Source organism: Bemisia tabaci, chromosome 9 (assembly GCF_918797505.1).
Source record: "Bemisia tabaci chromosome 9, PGI_BMITA_v3".
Classification (NCBI taxonomy): Eukaryota; Metazoa; Arthropoda; class Insecta; order Hemiptera; family Aleyrodidae; genus Bemisia; species Bemisia tabaci.
Genome location: NC_092801.1, coordinates 1,470,892 through 1,496,660, shown reverse-complemented (window position 1 = coordinate 1,496,660; position 25,769 = coordinate 1,470,892). Strand labels below are relative to the sequence as shown.

General features: G+C 40.8%; 2 protein-coding genes across 4 annotated transcripts; both read left to right on the top strand.

Annotated features, from left to right (window-relative positions):
• Positions 1-22: 22 nt before the first annotated feature.
• LOC109038233 (uncharacterized) lies at positions 23-16,567 on the top strand. Of its 2 annotated transcripts, none has more exons than XM_072303966.1 (2): positions 23-331; positions 12,305-16,567. In XM_072303966.1, exon 2 carries the CDS (start codon positions 12,393-12,395, stop codon positions 15,294-15,296), a length of 2,904 nt encoding a protein of 967 aa, XP_072160067.1. In that variant the 5' UTR covers positions 23-331; positions 12,305-12,392; the 3' UTR covers positions 15,297-16,567. The 2 variants fall into 2 exon arrangements, with proteins under 2 accessions (XP_072160067.1, XP_018908765.2); XM_019053220.2 differs by lacking the exon at positions 23-331 and adding an exon at positions 7,310-8,279.
• Positions 12,428-23,877, top strand: LOC109038234 (uncharacterized). 2 transcript variants are annotated; one of them, XM_072303967.1, is made up of 2 exons: positions 12,428-12,565; positions 19,587-23,877. In XM_072303967.1, exon 2 carries the CDS (start codon positions 19,888-19,890, stop codon positions 21,577-21,579), a length of 1,692 nt encoding a protein of 563 aa, XP_072160068.1. In that variant the 5' UTR covers positions 12,428-12,565; positions 19,587-19,887; the 3' UTR covers positions 21,580-23,877. The 2 variants fall into 2 exon arrangements, with proteins under 2 accessions (XP_072160068.1, XP_018908766.2); XM_019053221.2 differs by lacking the exon at positions 12,428-12,565 and adding an exon at positions 12,809-12,945.
• The last annotated feature ends 1,892 nt before the right edge of the window (positions 23,878-25,769 follow it).

Sequence of the window (25,769 nt, the reverse complement as noted above, 5' to 3'; positions counted from 1 at the left end):
TCACAGAATATAAACATAACCCTTTTCTTCCGAAGAGAAGCGAAGTTCTGTACGAATTTTTTCTTTTTACCTTAGACCTTACCACATTTACCAAGTTCAGAAGTTACATTGGAAGTCGCGATTTATTTTCACATTTATTTTGTTAGTCGTTACAGTTGATTAGTAAACCACCCCGAATCAACTGCTCTTTTCCGGCTTGCAGTATAATGTTGGTGGAGCTGAGAGAGAATACGTTAGCCTCAGAGCTCCTCGATACTTGATCAGTCAAAGTCAGCCAGCACCATCCTTATTTCGAAGTTTCTCTTGTTCAATCACGCTCTTCTACATTCTTGTAAGTATTGTTTCCTCTTGATTTAAGTCTGTGCGAAATAAGTTTACACACTTCAAGACTGCGACATGTGCCAAATAAGTACGTTAGTCGGAAGATTGCCTTGAGACGGTTCCATAAAAAAATATCTGCCATTACAAATCTTGCATTTACTTTCCATGCTAAAATGATATAGACAATCATCACTCGCATTCTAAACGCGCGTAAACTTATTTGGCATGGACTCCAGTCTACATCTGCAAGAACCATGTAGGTCCTGAACGTTTAAGTGGAATTTATTATGCAATTTGTCCTTAGACTTGTAGAAACCCTCCACTAGCCCCTTTATAGCAAAGACACTGGCCTCTCAGGCAGTGACACTAAATCTTGTAAATAGAGTTTTTCTGTATCTCACTAAGCGTTCGTCTGGTCACTTACAAGTGACCAGAAAGGAAAGAACTTTCCTGATGTTAGGGATGAGTCCTATATCTGTCACAGCCAATGTAAACATCTGTGAGGTGTGAGCAGTCACTTGTGTTGCGATCTCATGTAGGATCCTCACAACTAAGTAACTGTTACTTTCAGTTGTGGAACATCACAAATATATGCCTTATATCAGTCTTGTCTACCTCCAAAGCAGAGAGACAAGCTTGTTTTTTTCAATAGTGGTTGGAAAACATGAAAAATTTGATGAGTTTTCAATAATTTAGCCATGGTACAGTGTATCATTCAACTATTGGCTTAACTTCACTTTTCGATGGATGCTTGATGCTTTTGGAGGGAAGGATTCTCTGGCTTTCAGAGGGTCTTATGCAAAGTTCCGCTGTGGTGGTCTGCCGTACCAGTAAATCCTCATCTAGAACTCACCCCTGTCATCGCCCTCTATTAATCGTGATTAAAGCACTAACTTTGTATCTCTGTCATTGACCTTGCAATTGTCTGGTCACATTTAAATTGGTCTTACCGTCAATTTTGTACAAAATATTTAATGTTTGATTTTTCTGCATTCTTTCAACAACTTTCACCGTCAATATGTATAAACAATATATGTTGGAGTTTTCTTGTGCTAAGAATATTGCGTTTAAGTTATCAAAGCTGTGTACTCAAATGTCCGTGCAGCAAATAGGGTTTGGTCGAAAAAAGTATCATACTTAGAGCAAATCCTTTTCCGATGAAAGAGCTTTAGGGTGTTGAAATGTTGTTTAAAAAGGATGTTTACTTTTTCAATGTTATTTTTTTCTAGATAAATACCTACGCATGGCAAAACGCCTCTGATTGCTCGTGCCTATTCAAATGATTACTAATCAAGAATGATATTCTAAGTAAAGCTGTGAACGTAGTGTTCCTCAGTATGTTATCGGCTTTCAGGAAAATCCCTAGAAACCGAATTCAATGCATAATGGGCTATTTATCACCAACATTCGGTTTATATTCTAACAGACCTCGTATTTTGCAAAATATCATTCGTATGTTATTATTGTCACGTCACAACGACTACATGTTCAAAATTGACGGGTTCGGGGTCGGAGTGGAGCATAATCGTTATTATCAGATTGTTAACCAATTTGGTAGCGGATTATATTGAGTTCATTTGTGTTGTTTCGAAACCTAACGGATCTTCTTTGCACGATATGAAGTGTACATCAAATACTTATTACAACTGCGCTGACATATGTAGATTCTGGTAAATTGAGATCTCAGTTTTCTACTCGGCCCATATCGAAAGCCGGACTCTAGTTTTACCATAAACTGATCTCAATCACCCATACTAGAATCGCTCATTGTTGTTAGTTTATTTATAGGTATTGAGAATATTTCTGTTTTTGATTGGATTGGAGTCGGTCAGATGAGCTACTCCTCTCACTGCAAATTGGCAACAATGCAAATATCTTAATAATATTTATCTACTATTATATACATGCCAGTAGTTTGACCTTGACTTTGTGGGGGTCAAGGACTTGCTTAAAGGTCCAGTTAGCATTCAAGGTCAAAAGCAGGGTAAGTCCATTACCTTCCATAAATCTTAATGCCTAGGTACATATGGACCGAGTTTAACAGAAAGGAACTAACCCACACAAAGTTGAAATTGAAAAGAAGAGGTTTGAAGTTTTTTTCCTTCATAAGACTCAATCTAGAAAATGAACTTTAAGCCCTCTTAACAAAGACTATTTACTTTTCTCGACTTTGAGTTTTTGGCAGGGAAATATACAGGGTGATCCAAAAGTCCCTTCCTTCCCCTCTAACTTTTTACCTGATCGAGGTAAAGATTTGAAACTTGGGGGACATTCTTAGGTCAAAGGGAGCTACTTTTGAGCCCCCCTATAATTTTCAGGAGGGCCCCTTGAGGGGGCAATGGACCTCAGCTTTTTTTTTCAAATGGGAAGACTCCCTTTGTGGTACCTCGTTTGACAGAACATAAAAAATGAAAACTTCCTGCGTGAATCCGAAGTCAATATCTCAAACCGTTTCAAAATGGCGGCCAGTTAAAGTTCATTATGGCTGAAAATTGACACCGGTTGTTGGTCAAAGAATTTGCGCGAAAATCGGTATCTCAGGGTATTTTGTCATGAGAAAAACGAATTTGACGTTAGATTTTCGTAAAAACCAAAATTGTCAAAATGGCGGCTGATAGAGGTTCAAAATGGACAAAAATTGCAAACTCGGTTTTTTGCTGAAACTTGGGACTTGCGGGTACTTTGGTGTGAGCTTAACACTTTTAATATTAGATTTCCAAAAAAAAAAAAAAAAAAAAAAAAAAAAAAAAAAAAAAAAAAAAAAACCTCCGATCATTTTGAAATTTAACCGGCGGCCACTTTGGAAATTTTGGTTTTCTTAAAAATCTAACAGTAAATGTTTTTCTCGTGTCAAAATACCCTTGGATATCGATATCGATGGTCCTGATTACTCGCCTGCTGCTCCGTTTTGCGGAAATCGGTTTCATTTCATCCGTCCGTCGACGGACAAGGCAGCTAGTTCACGGATTTTCGCGAAATAGTCAATTCCGAAAGCGGGGGGTAATACACATACATATGTATGAAATGTGTTAAAATATGATAAAAATGATAGAAGATAAAATATGTTTTCAGTACTGTACAGATTAGAAGTATCTTATTTTTCAGGAAAAAAATTCAAAGGATATTTCATTTTTTTTTTTTTTTTTTTTAGTATTCAATTCTTTCTTATACTCGAATCACGTGAGTGGTCAGCTACTCTCGTGGTACGCGCAAAATGTGTCTATGAAATGAAGTATTTCGCTGTTGAAAAATTTCCTATCAACCTATCTCAGTTTGCGACGTTGCAGACTTGCTGTCGTACTTTTGTTTTTTAAAACTAGGTACTCAACGTCAATATTCTTAAAGACTTTCTTGATTTTTCTTTTCCATACGAAGTTAATTTTGAGAATACTGCAAGGAATGATTTTGATGTGATTTCCTTTAAGAAACATTAAATAGGAGCGGAGACTTTGAAAAAAACCGCAAACGAGTTGCGTGGTTTTGTCTTTGGTTTTTTTATTCCTTCAAACCGACATGTTATTTTTACCTTTTATCGCCAATACAGATTCAATGAATAAGTTGATATAGTAAATTGTTCCAGTGACAATCGGTCAAAGTCTACATCGTGTAATTTACCTTTTTAAGGGGTAGGAGGAATTTAGCCGTAAATGATGAATATCTCAATTTTCGCAAATCACTATTTACAATCGTTTCTAAATAGGAAAGTTAGGCTGAGCCATCCCTCCCATCTCTTGCCTTTAAAGTATGAAGCCAGGTTCCTACATGTCAGAAAATTATTAACAATGTCTTCTGTCTTTCGAAACATGACCATGAGGATAGAAGCTATGCTTCTGTAATCATACTAAGTATGTATCACAGATTAGATTCGTTATTAGATCTTAAAATTCGATTATCTCAATAAAATACTTCAGTAGTCAGTACGCTTCAGCAGATATAGTGTCAACTTGTTGTTGGCTAGGAATACATTAAACTTGCCGAACACTCGTATAGTAATGTTGTCTTATCTGATTTCATGCATCTCTGATACTAGGCAAAGTTGTCCAATGCATCCGTGTCTAATAATAGATCCTCGAATTTTAGGAAAAGAAAGAAAAAATTCTAAGTGAAGGGAGAGTCCACTTTGAAACCCGATGTGCTAAGTTTTACTAAGTTCGAACTCCTACGAGGTCTGTTCAATTAGAAACAGGATTTTGGTAATAATTAATCAACCATGCGTCCAAATTTAATTTTCTTGAACATTCTTGAAAGCTGGTACCATATTAAAGAATACTATATTCACAGATTGGATAAATTCAAATTCGGTTTCTTGGTGCACGTTTCGAAGTAAGCAAACCTCACGAGTGTTCTGCGACTTTTTTAGGAATCCGCCAAACAGCAATTTCTTGTTCTTCGACATTGTTTTTAGCAGCTAATTCAAATGGAAGTTAACATTTTTTGTTCATTAAAGATTTATTACTGATAATTTTGATGTCCCTGACTTACCTCCTTCGAAACGACCCCCGTCGCATTCGATGTATTCTACCAGTTTCGCTTCAATCGCAAAATAACTCATTTTGAACTCGTTGGGGTGGATGTCATGCAGCTCCATGAAATAACTCTCCTCAATTTCTGCTATTTTTCAAAATCATAGGCCTTTTCACACTGATTTAGGTTTGAAAACATGGAAACTATCCGCACTTTGACACGATAGTAGAGATTGAGGAGAATTATTTCACGGAGTTGCAAGCAATCCACCCCAAGGAGTTCAAAACGAGTTTCTTGTAATTGATGCGAAATTGTCAGAAACGTATCGATGTTGGCGGGGATCGTTTCGAAGGAGGTGAGTCAAGGGCACCAAAATAATGGATGATCAATCTTCAATGAACAAGAAACGTCAACTTTAATCTGAAGTTGCTAAAAATAATGTCTGTGAACAAGTGATGCTTTTTTGGCAGGAATCTCTAAAAAATTGCAGAACCCTCGTGAGAGAAAATCTGTGAATGTAGTGTTCTTTAGTATGTTATCAGCTTTCAAAATAGTCCAAGGAAGCCTACTGTGGACATACGGTGGACTTGTTATCAACAAAATCTTCTAGCTGAGTTTCTAATTGAACAGACCTATTGAACATGCCATGTATCAATGTACCGCTCTTGCCAGTATTAAACTTTGCTTCAGGCTTTAGTCCTCAACTTTCCCACTAAATATTTAAAAAAATGGGCGTTTTTAGACTTACCGACTTATCTGAATTCCTCTTTGAATATTTTGAAAGCCACGGTCTCTATCCGTTTCTTGTCTCCCCTTATCCATCAGCTCTCGTTTAAATCCCAACATTCTATCTTTTCATTCAGTTTTACTTACGCCCCTAAAATTTTATTTCTGTCCAGGATTCCGAACGGACAAAATCGGTTAACGCCCACAAAACAAATCAGCACCAATCTGGAACTGTTACCGATCCAAAATTATGACGAATTCACAAGAAAGCGAAATGAATTCCATGCACTCTGCCTATGAGGTTGGTCACCAAGTATTCATTAAGAGCGAGTTCATTGAGTCGGATACCAGTCCTGCCTCTCAGTTGGTGGAAAGTGATGATGATGACAGTTTTTTCCGTGAGGAAAACGGACCAAATAGCCAAGCTACAAAGTCATCCAGTTCGCCCATTGATCTACCCACACCCACAAAACCCGACACCAATAAGGAGCATGATTATCCGGACGCGCCGGTCGTAACGGTGCTGAAAATTAAGAGTGAACCTTCCGAATCGCCCGAACCTGAAATTTTTCCCGACAGGCAAGACGAGATAAATTATTCAGGAGAAGACATCCGCCCTCCTCTTACTTATTTTTCACCTCCCGTGACTAACACGGAGTGTTCGTCAGCCGTATCCACCATAGTGAAGACTGAAACTATCGACGAGGAGAGTAATGTCGAGGATCCTTTACGGATTGATTTCGGCATGAGTCATGACAGAACTTTTCAATCGTCCGAATTTTCGCACGATCTGAAAAGCGAGGATAGAGAACATCAGCCAGAACGCATCATTGAAAACCCCTCTCATTACTCCAAGGTATCCTCGACTGATTGTGGTTCAAATGACGGTGATCAGGCAAATTCGGAAGCATCAAGACCATCCGAAATGCCCACAAGAGCAGACCAAGTAAATTCGTATGTTGAATCTATCAGTGAGGAATGTACGTCACCGCCTCAGTCCGGCAAGAAACCATTCAGTTGCAGTTATTGCGCTGCCGCCTTTGCGCATAGGAGTGAGTTTACGATTCACGTGCGAAAACACACCGGCGAGAAACCATTCAGTTGCCCTGAGTGTTCCGCCTCCTTTTCCCGCAAGTCAACTTTGAATCGACATACACTACTACACACCGGCGAGAAACCATACCGCTGCAGCAATTGCTCTGCCTCTTTCGCCCAAAAAGTAGCTCTACTGGGACACATGCGAACGCACACCGGCGAAAAACCATTCAGTTGTCCCGATTGCTCCGCCACTTTTACCCTCAAAACAACCTTGACCCGACATCTGTTGCTACACACCGGCGAGAAACCATTCAGTTGCAGTCATTGCCCTGCCTCTTTCACTCAAAAACACCATTTGACCGTGCACATGCAGATGCACGGCGGGGAGAAACCATTCAGTTGTAGTCTTTGCTCTGCTTCCTTCTGGCATAAGAGTGATTGCACGCGTCACATGCAGAAGCATACTGGCGAGAGACCATTCAGTTGCAGTCATTGCCCCTTGACCTTCCTACTCAGCAGTGACCTTGCGCGTCACATGCGGAAGCACACCGGTGAAAAACCATTCAAATGCTGCGATTGTTCCGCCTCCTTCGCCCTCAAGTCGACTTTACTGCGACACGTAGCACTACACGCCCGTGAGAAACCATTCAGTTGCAGTCATTGCTCTGCCTCTTTTGGCCATAAAAACCATTTGAATACGCACGTAAACCAGGTGCACACTCCTAAAAAACCATTAAGTTCCTCCGATGGTTCTGTCTAACTTGCCATTTTATCAACTTTAACCCGACGTTCATAACTGAACAGTCGTGAGAAACCATCCAGTTGCGATCATTTTTCTAGTCTTCTTCACAAAATTGCTGTTTGAAGTTAGGAAATGCCGTACAAGAGAACACGTGGAAACGATCACCGGTGAGGAACCGTTCAGTCGCAATACTTATCCAGCTTCATTCACTCAGGAAGGCAATTTAAACGCTGGCGTACGAATGCATACTAGTGAGAAATCATTCATTTGCAGCCATTGCTACGTTTTTCAGCGCCCAAGAAATCACTTGATCGTCATGTGCGCAAGCATAAATCCCAATTGCTCGCAGTCATTGCTCCCTTTGTTTAGCCCAAAAAGCTGTTCATTATCACACATTATGCGAGCAGCATTATTATAATTTCATCGCAAAGGAAAACAGGGTGTGCCTCATGCCTTAATCGAGTGATTTAAATACCATCAACTCTGTGCAACGTCGGATTACTAGTCACCTTCATGTAACTGCAGTTGATGCCCTGTCCCATTGATGAAGGCAGTTTAATGTAACTTATTAGGCAGCACATGCACTGCTCTACCCTCAAAATCCAAGAAAGCGAATTTAAGATTCATATGTTAAGACACACGGATGTGAAAACAACTGTTTACAGTCAATGTCTTTCCCTCGTTTGTGCGGAAAGACGTGTTGAAGAACACGAACAATTGAAAACAGATAGGAAACCATTAAGTAGCAGCCTTTGCTAGCGCTCTCCCTCTCTCCTAAAGGGCAGATTTATGAATACCCATGTAAATGCCCGGCATCAAGAAACCATTCTGTCGCAACCATGTCTCTGCCGTGTTTGCCCTAAAAATCGATTTTTAGAGACGAATGTTATGCCACATCCTGGAGGAGCAATCATCTGCATCGATTGCCCCATGCCCCACCCCACCAGTCCGAAGAAGCGCATTGAAGATTCGCCTACTGAGATCATAGGTGAGATTATATTCATTTTCCATCATTGGTCTAATTTCATTTTTCATTTCTCCTTGAAAAGCAATTTCCAAAACATATGAGGCCATATCTGCGACAGTGGTGGATGTCGACCACCATCGACATTTTCGCGGTTAACGCTTCTTTTGTTTCTCAAACCTCAAAGAATATTCATGTACAGTACTAGACTTCTTGCACAATCCTCGGTCAGACATCAGCTAGAAACTAAAGTAGGTCGAGTTATATGAGTAGACCCCAGCTGCAAGAATCCTCAGCCGTGAGCTTAGAATTCTCATTGATATTCTTTAGGCATTACTCGCCATCACTGAAATTCGAGAGAACCGTTTGCTCAATTTTTTTATTTTTCAAGTAATAGGATACGATGTTTGCATATTTTCACGTAAATAAAATTAAAAGATCTATAGAAAACGGTGAAGTGCGTACTGGCCGATATGGTCAGGCGCGAGAAATTGTTTTGAATACTCTCCATTTCATTTATATTTTTAGTATTATTTCATTTATATATTTATTACTAATATACTTACTCCTTGTTTAATTCGATGAAATACACAAAGCACTCTATCTTCGTGCAGCAAAAACGTATGAATGATATAAGTGACTCATTAAGTTATCACAAGTGAAGAAAATTGAAGACTCTGCGGCTTTTTCAACGGCCCGGTCTGAATGCAACTATTCGTGTTCTCGGGATATCCGTGTTGCATACTCCAACAATACATGTCTTATTTTTAATCATTCTTGTTTCGAAAGGCAATTAAAGTTTTTCTAAGGAATTTCCGCGGATTTTCTTGAGTCGCCGGAAATTTAGACGGAATATTTTGGCTAGTTTCATACCTCATTTTAAAAAAAAATGAATTTAATAAACGAAATCCGAGATTCTGAATCGTTACATTTCAGGGATACACTTTCACTCAAATTGTGGTAAAAACGGGACAGAGAGTCAAGGATAATGCCGTGCAGTCCTCCCTTTGCGGCGATTATAGCGGCGCGCCAGCCAGGGTCGCACGGGACGGGACCCGAGTAATTGCTGGAGTGTGGCGCGCCTTCAATCCGGCTGGCAGCAACATGCTTACACCCGTGGTCGAATAGTTGTATCACTGCGCCTGCCATGAATGAGGTCAAATATCCTTTCCTACACGCGTAAGGAAACGTATTTAGCCCCGACTGCAACGTTGCAGACCTCAAATAATGTCTTATTTTCAATCATTCTTGTTACGAAAGCCAAATACAGTTTTTCTATGGAATTTCCGCGGATTTTCTCCAGTCGCCGGAAATTTTGACGGAATATTTTCGCTCGTTTCAGATCTCATTTTTAAAAAAAATGAATTTATTAAACCCTATCCGAGATTCTGAATCGTTACAATTCAGGGATACACTTTCACTCATGTTTGTGGTAAAAACGGGACAGAGAGTCGAGGATAATGACGTGCAGTCCTCCCTTTTCATGCGATTTTAGCGGCGCGCCAGCCAGGGAGATCGTACGGGACGGGACCCGAGTAACTGCTGGAGTGTGGCGCGCCTTCAATCCGGCTGGCAGCAACATGCTCAAACCCGTGGTCGAATAGTTGTATCACTGCGCCTGCCGTGAATGAGTTTAAATATCCGTTCCAACACGCGTAAGGAAGCGTATTTAGCTCCGACTGCAACGTTGCAGACCTCAAATAATGTCTTATTTTTAATAATTCTTGTTACTTAAGGCAAATACAGTTTTCTGAAGGAATTTCCGCGGATTTTCTTCAGTCGCCGGAAATTTTGACATAATACTTTCGCTCATTTCATACCTCAGTTTTAAAAAAAATGAATTTATTAAACCCAATCCGAGATTCTGAATCGTTACATTTCAGGCATATACTTTTACTCAAATTGTGGTAAAACGGAACAGAGAGTCAAGGCTAATGACGTGCAGTCCTCCCTTTTCATGGGTTTTTAGCGGCGCTCCAACCAGGGAGATCGCACGGGACGGGACCCGAGTAATTGCTGGAGTGTAGCGCGCCTTCAATCTGGCTGGCAGCAACATGCTTTCACCCGTGGTCGAATAGTTGTATCACTGCGCCTGCCATGAATTCGTTCAAATATCCTTTCCTACACGCGTAAGGAAGCGTATTTAGCCCCGACTGCAACGCTGCAGACCTCAAATAATGTCTTATTTTCAATCATTCTTGTTACGAAAGCCAAATACAGTTTTTCTATGGAATTTCCGCGGATTTTCTCCAGTCGCCGGAAATTTTGACGGAATATTTTCGCTCGTTTCAGATCTCATTTTTAAAAAAAAATGAATTTATTAAACCCTATCCGAGATTCTGAATCGGTACAATTCAGGGATACACTTTCACTCATGTTTGTGGTAAAAACGGGACAGAGAGTCGAGGATAATGACGTGCAGTCCTCCCTTTTCATGCGATTTTAGCGGCGCGCCAGCCAGGGAGATCGTACGGGACGGGACCCGAGTAACTGCTGGAGTGTGGCGCGCCTTCAATCCGGCTGGCAGCAACATGCTCAAACCCGTGGTCGAATAGTTGTATCACTGCGCCTGCCGTGAATGAGTTTAAATATCCGTTCCAACACGCGTAAGGAAGCGTATTTAGCTCCGACTGCAACGTTGCAGACCTCAACTATTACCGTCTCGGCTTCTTCAAGCGCAATCTGTGTCTCTTGATTTTTAGGATGTGGATTGCTTACTTTCAATGCAAAAATGAATGAAGCATCAGACATAGCTGAACTTCATTGCATGGAAGGATACTGAGAATCACAAAATCAAGACATATTTAATGCAATTGCATTTATTTTGACCCTCTTTCTTCTTTTAAGTAAAATAACGGTTTATACTAATGGTGAGTAGTCTATCCTAGCCAAAAAATACGTAAAAATCGACTTTTTTTGCTAGGAGTTCGACTGATTTTTTTTGTTTTCGGCTTGAATTATTAAGGAGCCTTCTTATTGAAGCTCCTGATAAGTTTTTGCTTGTGGAGGATCAAAATATTTAAACCCGTTGGAACGGCTTTCTACGCTCCCAATCAGTGGTCACGTAAGGTTGCGTGGTTGACCTCACAGCGATGGCTCGTGGATTCAATTAAGGTGTTGCTTACGTTTATTAAAATCTCTGTAAATGAACACTAATCAGGCTCATATATACGAGTCAATGACGCGCTGTATTAACACTTTTTGCAGGAGTTGTCTGGTTGTTCTAGGTATATTTTTCTGCTTTCACAAATAACTTGTACGTCCTTGAATTTCCTTGACATTTCTCCCGTTAGAAATTTTTTTAACCGTGCGAAGTTTTTGAAACTTTTGAGGTATTGCAGGTCTGCGAATTTTTCGGTTTTCAGTAACTGCTTTCAACTCCTCTTCTACATGGGTGATTTCACGATAACAGGAATAGCTAAATTCTGCAGCGCCTTAAAAATAAAAGTGCACTGATTTTAAACATATTTCATTACTTCATTTTAAAGGCGTTAAACTTCCTTTTTTCAGCTGTGGAACGAACTATTTTGATTCTGTACAAAGTTACAGGAAAAGACAAACAAGGCATTGAATCACATGTATCAGCTCCTCCCGCGGGACTGCTGGAGGTCCACGGAAACATGGTGGCACTGCCAAACTGTGTCGCTTACGTAACCGACACAGCGTAGCCGACACTTGAAAATGTGAAATAAAAGATGATGAAACTTGGCAATTCTTGAGATATGAGGAGGAATGAACGCTGCCTAATAAGTTTTCTAAACTTTGGGGACTTCCTGTTAGTTAATAATATTAAATGAAGGAATTTGTGTAATGTATAATTAGAACTACAGACCTAAAAATCACTGGTTTTCATAAAAATGTCAAGCATAATATAAAAATAATGATGTGATTTATGATTGAAATAAACGTTTTGGAATTTTCAGGTCTTAGAAATTTTGTTATCATTTAATGGTACAAAGTAGTTTGCCAGATTTTTTTTGGGTGTTATCCCCCGTTTCTTGGGAATATGATACTTATTCTGACACCATTTCTTGTCTAAATCTTTCCAGGACAACGAAGGAATGAAAGCGATAGGATACATGCGACCAGAAATCCTCTCGACACAAAGCAGACTGCCGTAAGAGCTCACCATCCAAAATGAATCCGTTGGCGGATACTACCCTCCAAATTTCTCAAACCGATCACTCGCCGATCGAACGTAATCCACCAATCGAATCATCAGCTTCTGGAAGAGGATCCCCTTCTGTTGACTCTCATTTTGTGAAATATGAAGACGGACTCAATTTTTGTGACGAAATTACCCCACCAAGGCAAGTTGAGACGATTCCTTCCAGTTCTTTAGCAAACCCTTTCTTTGTAAAATGTGAAGACGAGCTCAATTTTTGTGACGAAAATACCCCAATGAGCCAAGTTGAGACGATCCCATCCAGATCTTCCGCATTCTCTCTCTTTGTGAAATGTGAAGACGAGCCCAATTTTTCTAACGGAAATACCCCACCAAGACAACTAGAGACGACTCCATCCGGATCTTCAGCAACCCTTTTGACCACATTCAAAACCGAACCAGGCGAAGAGAATTATATTCCGGTCGACCACTTGTATACCAGTATTGACATCAAAAGTGAATCGCCGTTGCAATCATTCGAAGGTCAATATGTCATAAACGGCGAGAATGAAGCACGAACACATGGTAAACAAATTTGCAATCCGTTAAATCATGATCTTTTAATCACGAATAACAGCGAAGAATTTCTAGCTCCTCTGAACTGCAGTGAGCTAAGTTCAAATTTTATAGAAACATTCCCCAGTGATAAAAAAACTGCATCCCCCACAAAAACTCAAGTTGAATCTTCACATCAAGATATGGATATTCAAAGGAAAGGTCCTAAAACATTCAGTTGTAATCATTGCTCTGACATTTTCTCCCAAAAACTCCAACTGCGAGAACATCTCCGAACACACACTGGTGAGAAACCATTTAGTTGCAGTGAGTGTGCGGCTTCTTTTTCCAGAAAACAAAATTTGAAGAGGCATATACGAACGCACACTGGTGAGAAACCATTTAGGTGCAGTCAGTGTTCGGCTTCTTTCTCCCAAAAACCGCATTTAAGGAGCCACATGAAAACGCACATCGGTGAGAAACCATTCTGTTGCAGTCACTGTTCGGCTTCTTTCTCCCGAAAAGAGTATTTAAAGGTCCATATTCGAACGCACACTGGTGAAAGACCATACAGTTGCAGTCACTGTTTGGCTTCTTTCCTCGAAAAACAAAGTTTAAAGTCCCATTTGCGAACGCACACTGGTGAGAAACCATTTAGTTGCAGTGAGTGTTCGGCTTCTTTTTCCCGAAAACAAAATTTGAAGAGGCATACACGAACGCACACTGGTGAGAAACCATTCAGCTGCAATGAGTGTGCGGCTTCTTTTCCCGAAAAACAAAGTTTACAGTACCATATGCGAACGCACTCTGGTGAGAAACCATTCAGCTGCATTCAGTGTTCGGCTTCTTTTTCCGATAATCGCACTTTAAACCGTCATATGCGAACGCACACTGGTGAGAGACCTTACAGTTGCAGTCACTGTTCGGCTTCTTTCTCTTATAAGTCCTCTTTAAGTAATCACGTGCGTTTGCACACTGGTGAGAAACCATTCTGTTGCAGTCAGTGTTCGGCTTCTTTCTCCCTAAAATCGTATTTAAGGAACCACATGCGAACGCACACTGGTGAGAAACCATTTAGTTGTAGTCACTGTTCGGCTTCTTTTTCCCGAAAAAACAACTTAAGGAGCCATATGCGAACGCACACTGGTGAGAAACTATTCAGTTGCAGTGAGTGTTCGGCTTCTTTTTCCGAAAATTGCAGTTTAAATCGTCATATGCGAACGCACACTGGTGAGAGACCATACAGTTGCAGTCACTGTTCGGCTTCTTTCCCTTATAGGACCTCTTTAAATAATCACGTGCGTTTGCACACTGGTGAGAAACCATTCTGCTGCAGTCACTGTTCGGCTTCTTTCTCCCAAAAACCGCATTTAAGGAGCCACATGCAAACGCACACTGGTGAGAAACCATTCTGTTGCAGTCACTGTTCGGCTTCTTTCTCCCGAAAAGACCAATTAAGGAGCCATATGCGAACGCACACCGGTGAGAAACCATTCAGTTGCAGTCAGTGTTCGGCTTCTTTCTCCCAAAAACGGTATTTAAGTAGCCACATGCGAACGCACACTGATGAGAAAACATTCAGTTGCAGTCAGTGTTCGGCTTCCTTTTCCGTAAAACGCAGTTTAATGTGTCATATGCGAACGCACACTAGTGAGAAATCATACAGTTGCAGTCACTGTTCGGCTTCTTTCTTCCATAAGTCCTCTTTACATGATCACGTGCGTTTGCACACTGGTGAGAAACCATTCAGTTGCATTCAGTGTTCGGCTTCTTTTTTCCGAAAAGACCATTTATTGTGCCACGTGCGAACGCACGCTTGTGAGAAACTATTCAGTTGCATTGAGTGTTCGGCTTCTTTCTTCTCTAAGCACATACTAAGAAGGCACATGAGGACGCACACTGGTGAGAAACCATTCAGTTGCAGTCTGTGTTCTGCTTCTTTTGCCGGTAAAGGCAATTTCAAGATTCACATGCGAACGCACACTGGTGAAAAACCATACAATTGTAGTCAGTGTTTGGCTTCTTTTAGCGTTAAATCCTCTTTAAGAAGGCACGTGCGAACGCATACGGGTGAGAAACCATTTATCTGCAGTGAGTGTTCGGCTTCCTTCTCCCAAAGATTCAATTTAGAGGCCCACATGCGATCGCACACTGGTGAGAAACCATTCAGTTGCAGTCACTGTTCGGCTTCCTTCTACCAGAAATCCGATGTAAGGAAGCATATGCGAATTCACACTGGTGAGAAACCATTCAGTTGTAGTCACTGTTCGGCTTCTTTTCCCCGGAAAGATTCTTTGATGAGACATTTGTTAAAGCATACTGATGAGGAAGCATTCAGTAGCAATCAGTGCTCGACTTCTCTTTTCCGAAACGGTGATTAATGCCTTTGTACACTGCTGAGACCCATCCAGTTGCAGCTATTGTTCACTTCCTTTTTCCCGGAAAGTTCACCTAACATTACCTTCGCGCATTCTTCGTTTATCCATAAATGTAGACTTTTTCATGTGCTAAAACATATCGGTCTTAAACCATTTAGTTGTAATCATTGCCCTGTTTCTATTTCCCAAAATAATTCACCTAGGAGATCATGTCAGAACCATACCGGTGAGACACCGTTCAGAAGTAGTCATTTCTCTTCCTTCTTTAGTTTTAAGTGCTTGTTAACAAGGCATATGGTAACGCAGAGTGGTGACTAACCTTTTAGTTAGTGTCAATGCTCTTCCTCTTACTCAGATGAACCAATGAGTGGAACGTATGCAAAAGCGTATGAGGTGACATATGACCTAGTTACCGTTACTGCTGTACGACGCCCTAAGCCATTCAGCACATCTTGAATTTTTCTGTGCCAGAACAGCTAGTGAATATACAGGGTGTTTGAAAAGTACCCTCCCCACCCTCTAACTTATGACCTAATTGTGGTAGAAATTTGAAAGTTAGAGGATGCTCTTAGGTCAAAGGGAGCTATTTTTTAGCCCCCCTCTAAAATAATCGAGGGGCCCTTTGCCCTTGAGGGGACAACGGATCCTAACCTTTTATTTTCAACTAGAAAGACCGACCTTGTGATACCTCATTATAAAAAGCAAAAGGAAAGAAATATTTTTGCGCAAACCCGAAGTCAATATCGGGAACCGTTAATAAATGACAGCCGGTTACAGTTCAAGATGACCGAAAATTGACACCTTAGGTTTTTTGTTGATGGATTTGCTGAAACTAGGCTATGGGGGGTATTCCATCACGAAAAAAACCAATTTGACGTTAGATTTTTAAAAAAACCAAAACTGTCAAAATGGCGGCTGATTGAAGTTCAAAATAACCGAATTTATTTTTCTTCTTCTTCTTGAAATCTAATTTCAAATTGCATTATCTCCTGTATAAATACCTCTAGGTTCCAAGTTTCAGACAAATCCATTGACAAACAAGCGGTGCCAATTTTCGGCCTTTTTGAACTTAAACCAGCCGCCATTTCGACAATTTTGGTTCTTAAGAAATTCTAACGTCAAATTCGTTTTTCTCGTCTTAAAATACCCTATTTTACCGAGACGCTAAAATAATGTAAATGAAATATGACAATATATACTGTAATAAAGAGTGCACATGGAGATTGTAAAGTGTAAATTTTTGTTATTAAAGGGCGTACATGTTCTCAAATTTATATTTTTGTAATTTTTTAGAGGGCATCCTCACGTCGGCTTTCCAAATAGAATCGTAGTTGGTCTACCTTCTACCCAAAATCACTTGTTTGTGGTGTCGGTGTATCCGCGGAGTAAAATTTTGTGAAACCGTATTTTTTTTTTTAACATCGATATATCAAGAATGGAAAAGCTAATTTTCGACAAATTCTAACATCTTACTATAGTGTATGCATGACTTAACTCTCCAATTGAATGAAACTTCGATGGCTTTGATAATGCCGAAGTTTGGATGGCTAAATTCCAAAACCGCAAGTTTCTCAATTGGCTTGTACTAATATTGCTGCAACTGCTTCATTTAAATGATATAAGAAATACAAATCAGCAGGTATTCTGGCTTGAATTGCCTGTAACTTTTTGTACAGTTTAGTAATCGTCGTAGGGAATGCGAATACTTCAATAGTTAAAGGTACACCCTAGGGTGCGGCTTATTTCCGTCTTGTAGGAAAATCGACGAAGTCCGGATGGCAATCGGTTCTATCTACGAAAATAAAAAGCTGTATAAAATTTGAGCCAATTTGAAGCTTTTTTAGATGATGCTCAAAGTTATCAAAACTACGGGCAAAATTACATCAGTTTGTATGGGTGGAAAAATCCCTGATCTGCGAAAATGCGTTTTTTTGGTCTATAATGCGCTTGAATGAAGAAAACCTGACCAGCTATTAGAAAGGCATTTAGGGGCTCATTCGAAACGAGAAAATCACACTTTTGACCCATGGGTGAGGGTAGGGGGGGGGTCACTCTAGTGCAAGACAAAATATATGCACCAATTTCGTTCCAGGTTCGAGAAATAGTATGGGAGGCAACATTGTATAGGGCCAAGTATAGTTCTCAAGGGCTGAAACAACTTTTATACATTATTTCTCATCAAGTAGTGAGATGCATTTCGACGGTGCAAGTCGGCAATCACATAACTCGTTTGCGGTGTCTGAAAATCTCCGCAACTATGTTATTTTTTTAAAGGAGAACAAATGGACATGATTCCTTGAAGTTTTTGCAGAATTTTCCTCGCACATAGAAGAAAAATCACGGCAGTTTTAAATAATTACCGTTGAGTAGTTTTCCGTTTAAAAAATAAAGTATGACGGGAATTCTGCGACGTCGCAAACCGAGTTATGTGATTGCCGACTTTCACCGTCGATTTGCCTCTTCAACTTCGGAACACTTATTTTGAGTTCGATCAGAAAGTCTCAAAAGCGATCACTCATCTGCGGGCGCGGCGCCTCAAAACCGGCTACGCCGCACAGTGGGAAAAAACAGACCCTGGGGCGACGTAAAATCTGTAACTCGGAGGGAAATGCATATTTTTGCTTGAAATTTTGCACAGATCTTCTTGAAGTTATGCTTATTAGCCCGCATACGAAAGAACAGGAATTTGGACGCTTGTTTTTGGCCTTAAAATGGCGAATTGTTAAAAATCCCCGAGCTCAGCATCTTGCCCCATAATTTTAATTTGGCAAGTGAAGTATCGATTCCTATGTAATTTTACTCGTAAAACTCGAATTTTTGGTCGAAAATTCGATACAATCCACTGGGTAAGCCAAAATTCGAAAAATAGGCCATTTTGAGGCAAATTTAGGCCAAACATGTGTATATCCAACAGATTTCAACATGTGACGTACGGTTTCGTGGGTTACTTTCGTCAAAAATTTCTATCTATGACTAGAAAACTACGCAGAATCATCCTCAGAAGTCTGTTTTGGAATTTTGGCGCCAAAAATGGGCCTATTTGGGCTTAAAACATGAAATTCGTTAGTATAGCCGTGTAGGGTATCGATTCTATGGTATTTTTCGACAAAAATTACAAATTTGGGGTTAAAACTACATGAAAATCAAAATTTGGCCTCTTTTACCGAACTCGAATGGTGCCAAAATTTGATTCATAATGGTGAAAATCCTAAAAAATCACTTTTAGACGAATAAGTAACGAATACCATCGAATACCACCTTCTAAAGTACGAAGTTCAATACCTTCACACACGTCTAAAGTAGGAGACACCTTTTAACTGAAATACTCAACAATTCTTGCGTCCCGACTTTTTATGAGCCAAAATTGGGGCAAAACAGGTCATTTAAGGTGAAAATTGACTGGTTAAACTTACCAGGGCAAGCGAGGTATCAATCAAATAGTAATTTTAGGCAATTCTCCTAGGTTTTGAATGAAAGATATTGAATTTACACGTGAGTGCGTTGGTCCCATCCAAGTCCCTTACCTGTCTTTGCCGGCTTTCTGGCAGCACGTCGTGGGCGTTGGCGCCGCGCCGTATCTTTGTTTTTTCTTTGTACTTTTTTTAGCCGCCCGAAGCTGCGGCCCGGGTGGCCTATGCCTAAAAATCTCGAGAGAAACCTCATGGAAACTCTCTTTTGCAAAACTGGCTCCAAGTATTCGAAAGGAGGAGATATCGTCACCTTCCAGGCAAAGTATCACAAGCGCCATGCGACGTTTAAAAATTTCCGCCGCCATTTTATTTCTTTACTGAGAAATTGTTGGTTGAATCTGTTTGGAAATTTCACTAAATTTTATCGGCAGCACAAAGAAAATTCAGTGAAATTTTTGGACAGCTTCGTTGAAGAATTTCTCTGTAAAAAAATAAAATGGCGGCGGAAATTTTTTAACGTCGCATGGCGCTTGTGATACTTTGCCTGGAAGGTGACGATATGTCCCTGTCGTAAGAGCAAGGTTGTCTCTCCCTTGCCCCCCTAAATGACGCCTGAATTACTTTTCTAATTGAGTGCTAACCTGAAGAGATTTTTACACATATTAATAGTGAGAAACTATTTGAATATTCAACCTCTTACTTAAATTGAATGCTAGCACTATGTTTTTTTCTCGCTTTTTTCCCGAAAGCTTCAGATTGATTGATTTAAGATCAGATTTATTTTTTACTAGCTAAATTTTCTTACAACTCGAAAAAGTTCTATTAAGAAAGTGCTCAAAAGTGACATCCAAGGGTAATAAAAAATTTGGTACATCTGTTCCAGGACAGGGATTAGACCAGGCTGTCATAGAGGGGTGCAAGAATTATTAGTGACCGCTCAACTTCTATCCCTCTCATCGTGGAGTTACGGAAAGAGTCATGGAGTCAAGTTTGTTTTTTAATTCAGCTTTAATCTTTTTGGGTTTATGACATCAGGTCGTTGCTTCGTAGTAAAAAAAGCATTGCTCTAGTTAAAACTAAAATTTAAAAGCTGAGTCTAGTCGTCGCCGCATGACGAACCCGTATCTTGAAGGACGGGATTCAAAAAGGAGTTCCCCTGGGAATAAAGGAAGAACAGTGGGAGAATGGCTAGCCACCCACCAACAAATAATGATGTGAGCACAGAACCTCCCAAGTGCGTGACGGCTTATGCAGAGGAGAAAAATACTACAACAAGAGAACATGGAGTTAGCTTTACCAGTACAAGTGCACCAGATGAAATGCACATCAAAGAGGAATTTTTTGTTGTTGACATCAAGGAAGAAAATGGAAAAGAAGAAGAGGCCGCAGACGAAGAATTTAAAGTTAATACTAACGATACTGTTGAAATAACGCCTACTTTCATTAAAGATGAATACACGGTGAAAGGCATAAAAGCAGAGGTGGAATCTTCGTCGGACGATCCAGTACTCACCGATGGTACATCGATTGTCACTGAAGGTAGCGTTTTCGTGGATGTTGGTGCTATTTGCAAGGAAGAAGATTTCGGAGTAGCAATTGAAGAAGTACAGATGCAAGACCCGGAGGAAACTTCGCTCTCAGTCAAAGAAAGCATCGACTCCGAAAGAAACAATAGACGAGGTCGTGCACTGAAACATGTCCAATGCAGCAGCTGCTCCGAGCCCGTTGAAAGGCTTCCCCAGGGAGGCTCTTCTGAGCATCATTCGAATAAAAAACACTTCCCTTGCTCGCACTGTCCTGCCACGTTCAATCTCCAATGTCATCTCAAGAACCACCTATTGGTGAAGCACTCGGACGATAGGCCTTTCGGATGCCCGAAATGCGCCGGCGCGTTCAAATACAAGCACGTCCTCAAGGAACACATGTTCAGGAAGCACTCCATTGCGAGGCCGTTCTCGTGTGGGAAGTGTCCCGCGTCCTTCAAGCTCAAGAACGATCTTAATGTCCACACATCCGTGAGACATTCGAACGAGGTGTCCATCTCTTGCGAAACCTGTTCGGCCGTGTTCAACGACGAGGTGAATTTCCAACGACACGTCCTCCTCAAACACTCGGACGAAGGGCACGTTTGCGAGGTTTGCAAAGTGTCTTTCAGCACGCAGAAATCTTTAAGCAAGCACATGAATGCCCGGCACTCGAGAGCGAAACCTTTCTCGTGCGCCGACTGTCCGGCCAAGTTCAAATGCGCGAGCGACCTCAAATCACACCGCGCGGTGAAACACTCGGACGAAACTCCGTTCACCTGTCCGCAGTGCCCCGCCTCGTTCAAGTTCAAACGGTACATGGATTACCACATCCTCGCCAAACACTCGGGCGAGAAGCCGTTCCCGTGCGCGCTGTGCGACAAGGCGTTCTCCCGGAAGAAAGCGCTGAACCGGCATTTGATCGTGAAACATTCGAAATCCGACGAGCGGCCGGCTTTCGCGTGCTCTTCGTGCGATTTCACCTGCTCCTTGAAGCAGAACCTCAAGCTCCACTTCGCGACGAAACACTCGGACGAGAGACCGTTCGCCTGCACCAAATGCGACGCCGCCTTCAAGCTCAGGAGTCACCTGAACAGGCACCTTCTCACCAATCACACGCTCGAGAGGCCGTTCTCGTGCGGGCAGTGTCCTGCCAAGTTCAAGATCAAGGAGGCCTTGACCGGCCACGTCTACAGGAAACACCCGGATGGGGAACCCTTCTCTTGCGCTCTTTGCTCTGCTCTGTTCACAACCAAGAAATTGATCAAGGAACACATGACCGTTCACTCGGAGAAGGAATCACAGCGCGTCGAGAACGTACATCGTAAAAGAGTAGCAATGTATTTGACATGATCGCCGGCGGTCTGGAAAACCGGGAAAGTTAGAGTCCCTTTATACTGCGAGTTAAGACAATGTGAATCCATTTCTGATTGGTTACCGTATTTTCGGTATCCATAGTGTCACAAACGGGAATAAAGATCACATTTTCACCAATTGCAAAGATTATACTCTAGAATGGACCGGGGAATGACGGGTTCGGCAAGAAACAAACGGAATGAGAGAAGGGACGGAAAAAGGAATTTGAGAATGGGCCGATCGAAGATTACGAAAAACCTTCAATTTGTGTAATCTTTATTCCCGTTTGTGACTCTATGAGGGGGTAGGGGGGTTGTCCTAACTCTCAGTATAAAGGCGCTCTAGGGAAAATCAGGGAATTTAACGACTTCCGGGGGAAGTTAGGGAATTTCTGATACATCTAGAGGTGTCGTCAGACAAGTTGACCGTTGTTTACTTTTAGTTTGCAAGCGTTTTCGCGTCACTACTATTCACATGAAAACATCCGACTCTCGCAGAAGCAAGAACACAAGTATATAGATAAGTTTCTTAACACTTTCAAACCTTTTAACACTTAAATTTTTAGCCACACAGAAATCACAACCGTATGAAAGTCGCGAATCTTAACTGATAAGTAGTTTTTTTACGATACGATCATGAGACGGATGTTTTCACGGTGGATGGCAGCGAACGTCGCTTTGTGCAGAGGCGTAAATTCGTCGTTGGCGCTTGCAAACCGAGAGTAAACAATGGTGAACTCCGACGACACCTTACCGGTCACTAAAACATATCATTGATCTTCCACCTGTTTGCACTTTCTGTCATGTGTAAGGCGTGTCCTCTTTTTACCATGCAGCTACTAAATGCCTTTTTCCACAATTTGGTCCCCAAGCAAGGAAAGTGTGTCCAAAGTTCAGCGAATATCAGCGTATTTAAAAGAAAAAGAAGTAGACATTTAGTCCCAAGGTCAGGGATTAGGAAATGTTGGAGTAAGGAAAAATCAGGGGACGTCAAGGAATTTGAGGATGAATAAATCATTGCATCCCTGACTGAAGTGCCGATGAAGTCAATCCTTGTACAATGCATTTCTAGCCTCCAGTTCGCCGGCAATAAGTGGGAACATCTGGGCACCATAAGGCAATCTTTAACATGGTGATCATAGCCATTTTAATTTCATCCCAGGGTATTGATGATCTTTTTAATCCTTAAATAAACCCAAATTCGTCTATACAGATCTAGCCGAAGGTTCCACAAAAATAAAAACCTTACGATCAACAGAAAAAAAGTTAAATAAAATGTAACGGAGCCGTTTAAAATGTGGCGCAAGATGGGAGGGGAGAAATGAGAAAACTCTACCTCAGCTTAGAGGGTCCAATGCTACCTCATTTAAGACACATGCAGAACTTCCAAACACTGAAAAAATTGACCCCTCGGTAGCAGTTGAAAGTTCGGGGACCACAAACGAGGAAAATCGAGAAATCGGTTGTTTATTGGCAAATATTTTAATGACGGTTGTTAATATTTTAACAACGGCTCTTAAAATATTTGTCAATCCTAGAAATGATTCACTTAATTTGTCTCAGGAAGTGTTGTGTATCGAAAACTGAAAATCTTCATTTTTAATTCCAAATCGGGGTTTTTCCAACACCGGACAATCAATGAGTTTTCACCTAACCATTCAATCAGCATGATCGCTCCATTTTCCCTCCGCTTCTTTGTCTATCGCTTTGTCTATCAAATCCAGTAATCAGCCCGCTGGCTCCGTCACAAATAGTAATTCAAAAGTCGTGCAACCTGTGAACAATTGACCTAAAAACAGAGTGAACATTAATGTATCCCAAGACGTGCTTCTTCATGAAGGGACTTGAAGAAAGTTGCATCCACACAACGCTAATACACAGAACGTAAGGAATTTTATTAGCAATGGTTAACAAGCGGAAACACTCAATTCCGCTGTTTTTTTTGTTGTTGTAAAAGAATGAGGGAGAATGGGGGATCTGAGAAGATCTAGCGCTCTAACCAATTACTGCAATGTTTCCTTTAACTTTCATGGGCGCCTAATGAATTGAGCTGCCTGTAAAAAACTGTTGAGCTGTTTAAGCTGTAAAGGCATTACAGTTTTTAGGAAGTGATAAATAATAAAAAAAATTAAATTATCGAAATGAAGTGCTAAAAATTGGTTTTGTCATAGAAGTAGAAAAACAATTGAAAAAATTACAGTGTTACCCACGTAGCATAGAGTGGAATGAAATGAGTGTAAAATGTATGTACATTCTTGTTATTTGACTTAAATATAAAAAAATTGTTTATTTTTAATATGTTCTTTTTGGTCTTATGTTCACCTGCCGCATTCGTTGTTCTTAGACGAGAGAGCAGTGGCCACAGCCTACATTTTAGGACGGCAACATTATTATACATTTGAACAATCAGAGCTATTTGCGAGAACTGACGATGTCACGATAAAAATCATCTCTCAATAGTTTACTTCATCGACACCATAGGCAAGGCTGGAATTAAGGTTCATCTACAGCTCCATGAAGTAAAAAACTCCGCGCAGAGGCGCCACCGCTGTTTTTTGATTTTTTGGTCCACGCTATTAGAGTCCGTACAGCTCCACACGAGGCCTTGAGCTTTTATGAAAGTTGAAGGAATTTCTGTTTAAATCGAAGAGTCATCAGTTCTAGCCATAACATTCTTCTTCCTATTGACACTAAAAACGTCGTGAAAAGTAATTTCTGAAGCTCTGAAACTTGATCCCAGAAAAAATTTGGGTTAAGCATGATGACCTTGATGCAACCAATCGCGATTGATCGCTCTCAGCATTTGCAGTTATCTCTCTCCCACCGTGAGCTGTCTCTCTCGCACTTACAGATATCCGTAAGAGAAACTGGGATCTAGCTTTTATTATTAGACTTTTAAAGCTCGCGTTTGTTTTTAAGGATTTCAGGCGTATGCTACTAGAACTTATGAATCTTAGAATTTAAAATATTTATTGTGATATTTAAATAATCACTGATTTCGGAGTCGGATTTTAGCAGTGTGACGTGGTGGATTCTTTCGGAACACTACAGCTGAAGATTCACCTTAAGTTGCGGTGTAAGAGAAACAAGCAAGCAAAGTGCCCTCGCGACGAACAGTATTCTAAGCTCTTTTTAACCTCCGGATGCAACTTTACGCGCCTAATGGTTGTGCGTGTAGCATACGTACGGAATTGAAGGAGTTTTGACTGTCCAGGACCTGGTTTTACTGCGAGGATTCAAAATGGTAGAGTGGTTTCAGTTCTTCGTTTATGCCTCCAAGATAAATCCTAGACACGAATAGTTGCAGACTGATGTAGGATGTGAGAGAATTTGCTTGGGTATTGCTTTGAGAGTAGTTGTGCTTCAGTTTTGATATCGCGATGTGCTGAGCATGATTTATAGAGCAAATATTTATTCCTAAGGGATGTCTAAATGGATCTAGAGTCGAGACGCTTAAAAACATTGGCAAGAAAAAATACTCTCCATTCAATCGGACTTTTTGCTTGAATCAGAAGGAAATCCACCCAAATCAAGAGGGTCAGCCCTTCGATTCAAGGAAAAATCAGGTTGAATCAAGAGTATTTTTTCTTTTCAATGTTTTTAAGAGATTGGACTCTAGATCCAATCCAGTTTTTTTTCCCCAGTGATGGCCCTCTGTCATTTTTGATCCTCGTACCTACTACCAAAAATTCTCCTTGAAATTCTTCACTCTTACGGAAATTATTTCCTCTCCCTTCACAGCGCACCCTCAGAACCCTCCTTAGCAAGACTCAGTCTTCCTCAGGAGTCAATCATACAGTATTGAATGCTCTGACGAACTAATTGGATAAGTTCAAACAAAAATGATCGATACTGTTTGCTCATATTTGACGAGATGGACATTCGAGTGCACTACCCTTACAATCAGAAGCTGGATAAAATTCAAGGTTTTCAAGCCGCATAATGACGGTGTAAGTCCGCAATCACATATCTCGTTCGCGGTTTCTAAAAAATCTCCGCCTCTATGTCATTTTTTTAAAGGTGAACAAATTGACATCCTTCCTTGAAGTTTTTGCAGAATTTTCTTTGCACAGAGGAGAAAAATCACGGCAATTTTAAGGAATTGCCGTTGAGAAGTTTTCCGTTTAAAAAATAACGGACAGGAAGTCTACAACGTCGCAAATCGAGTCATGTGATTGCCGACTTATA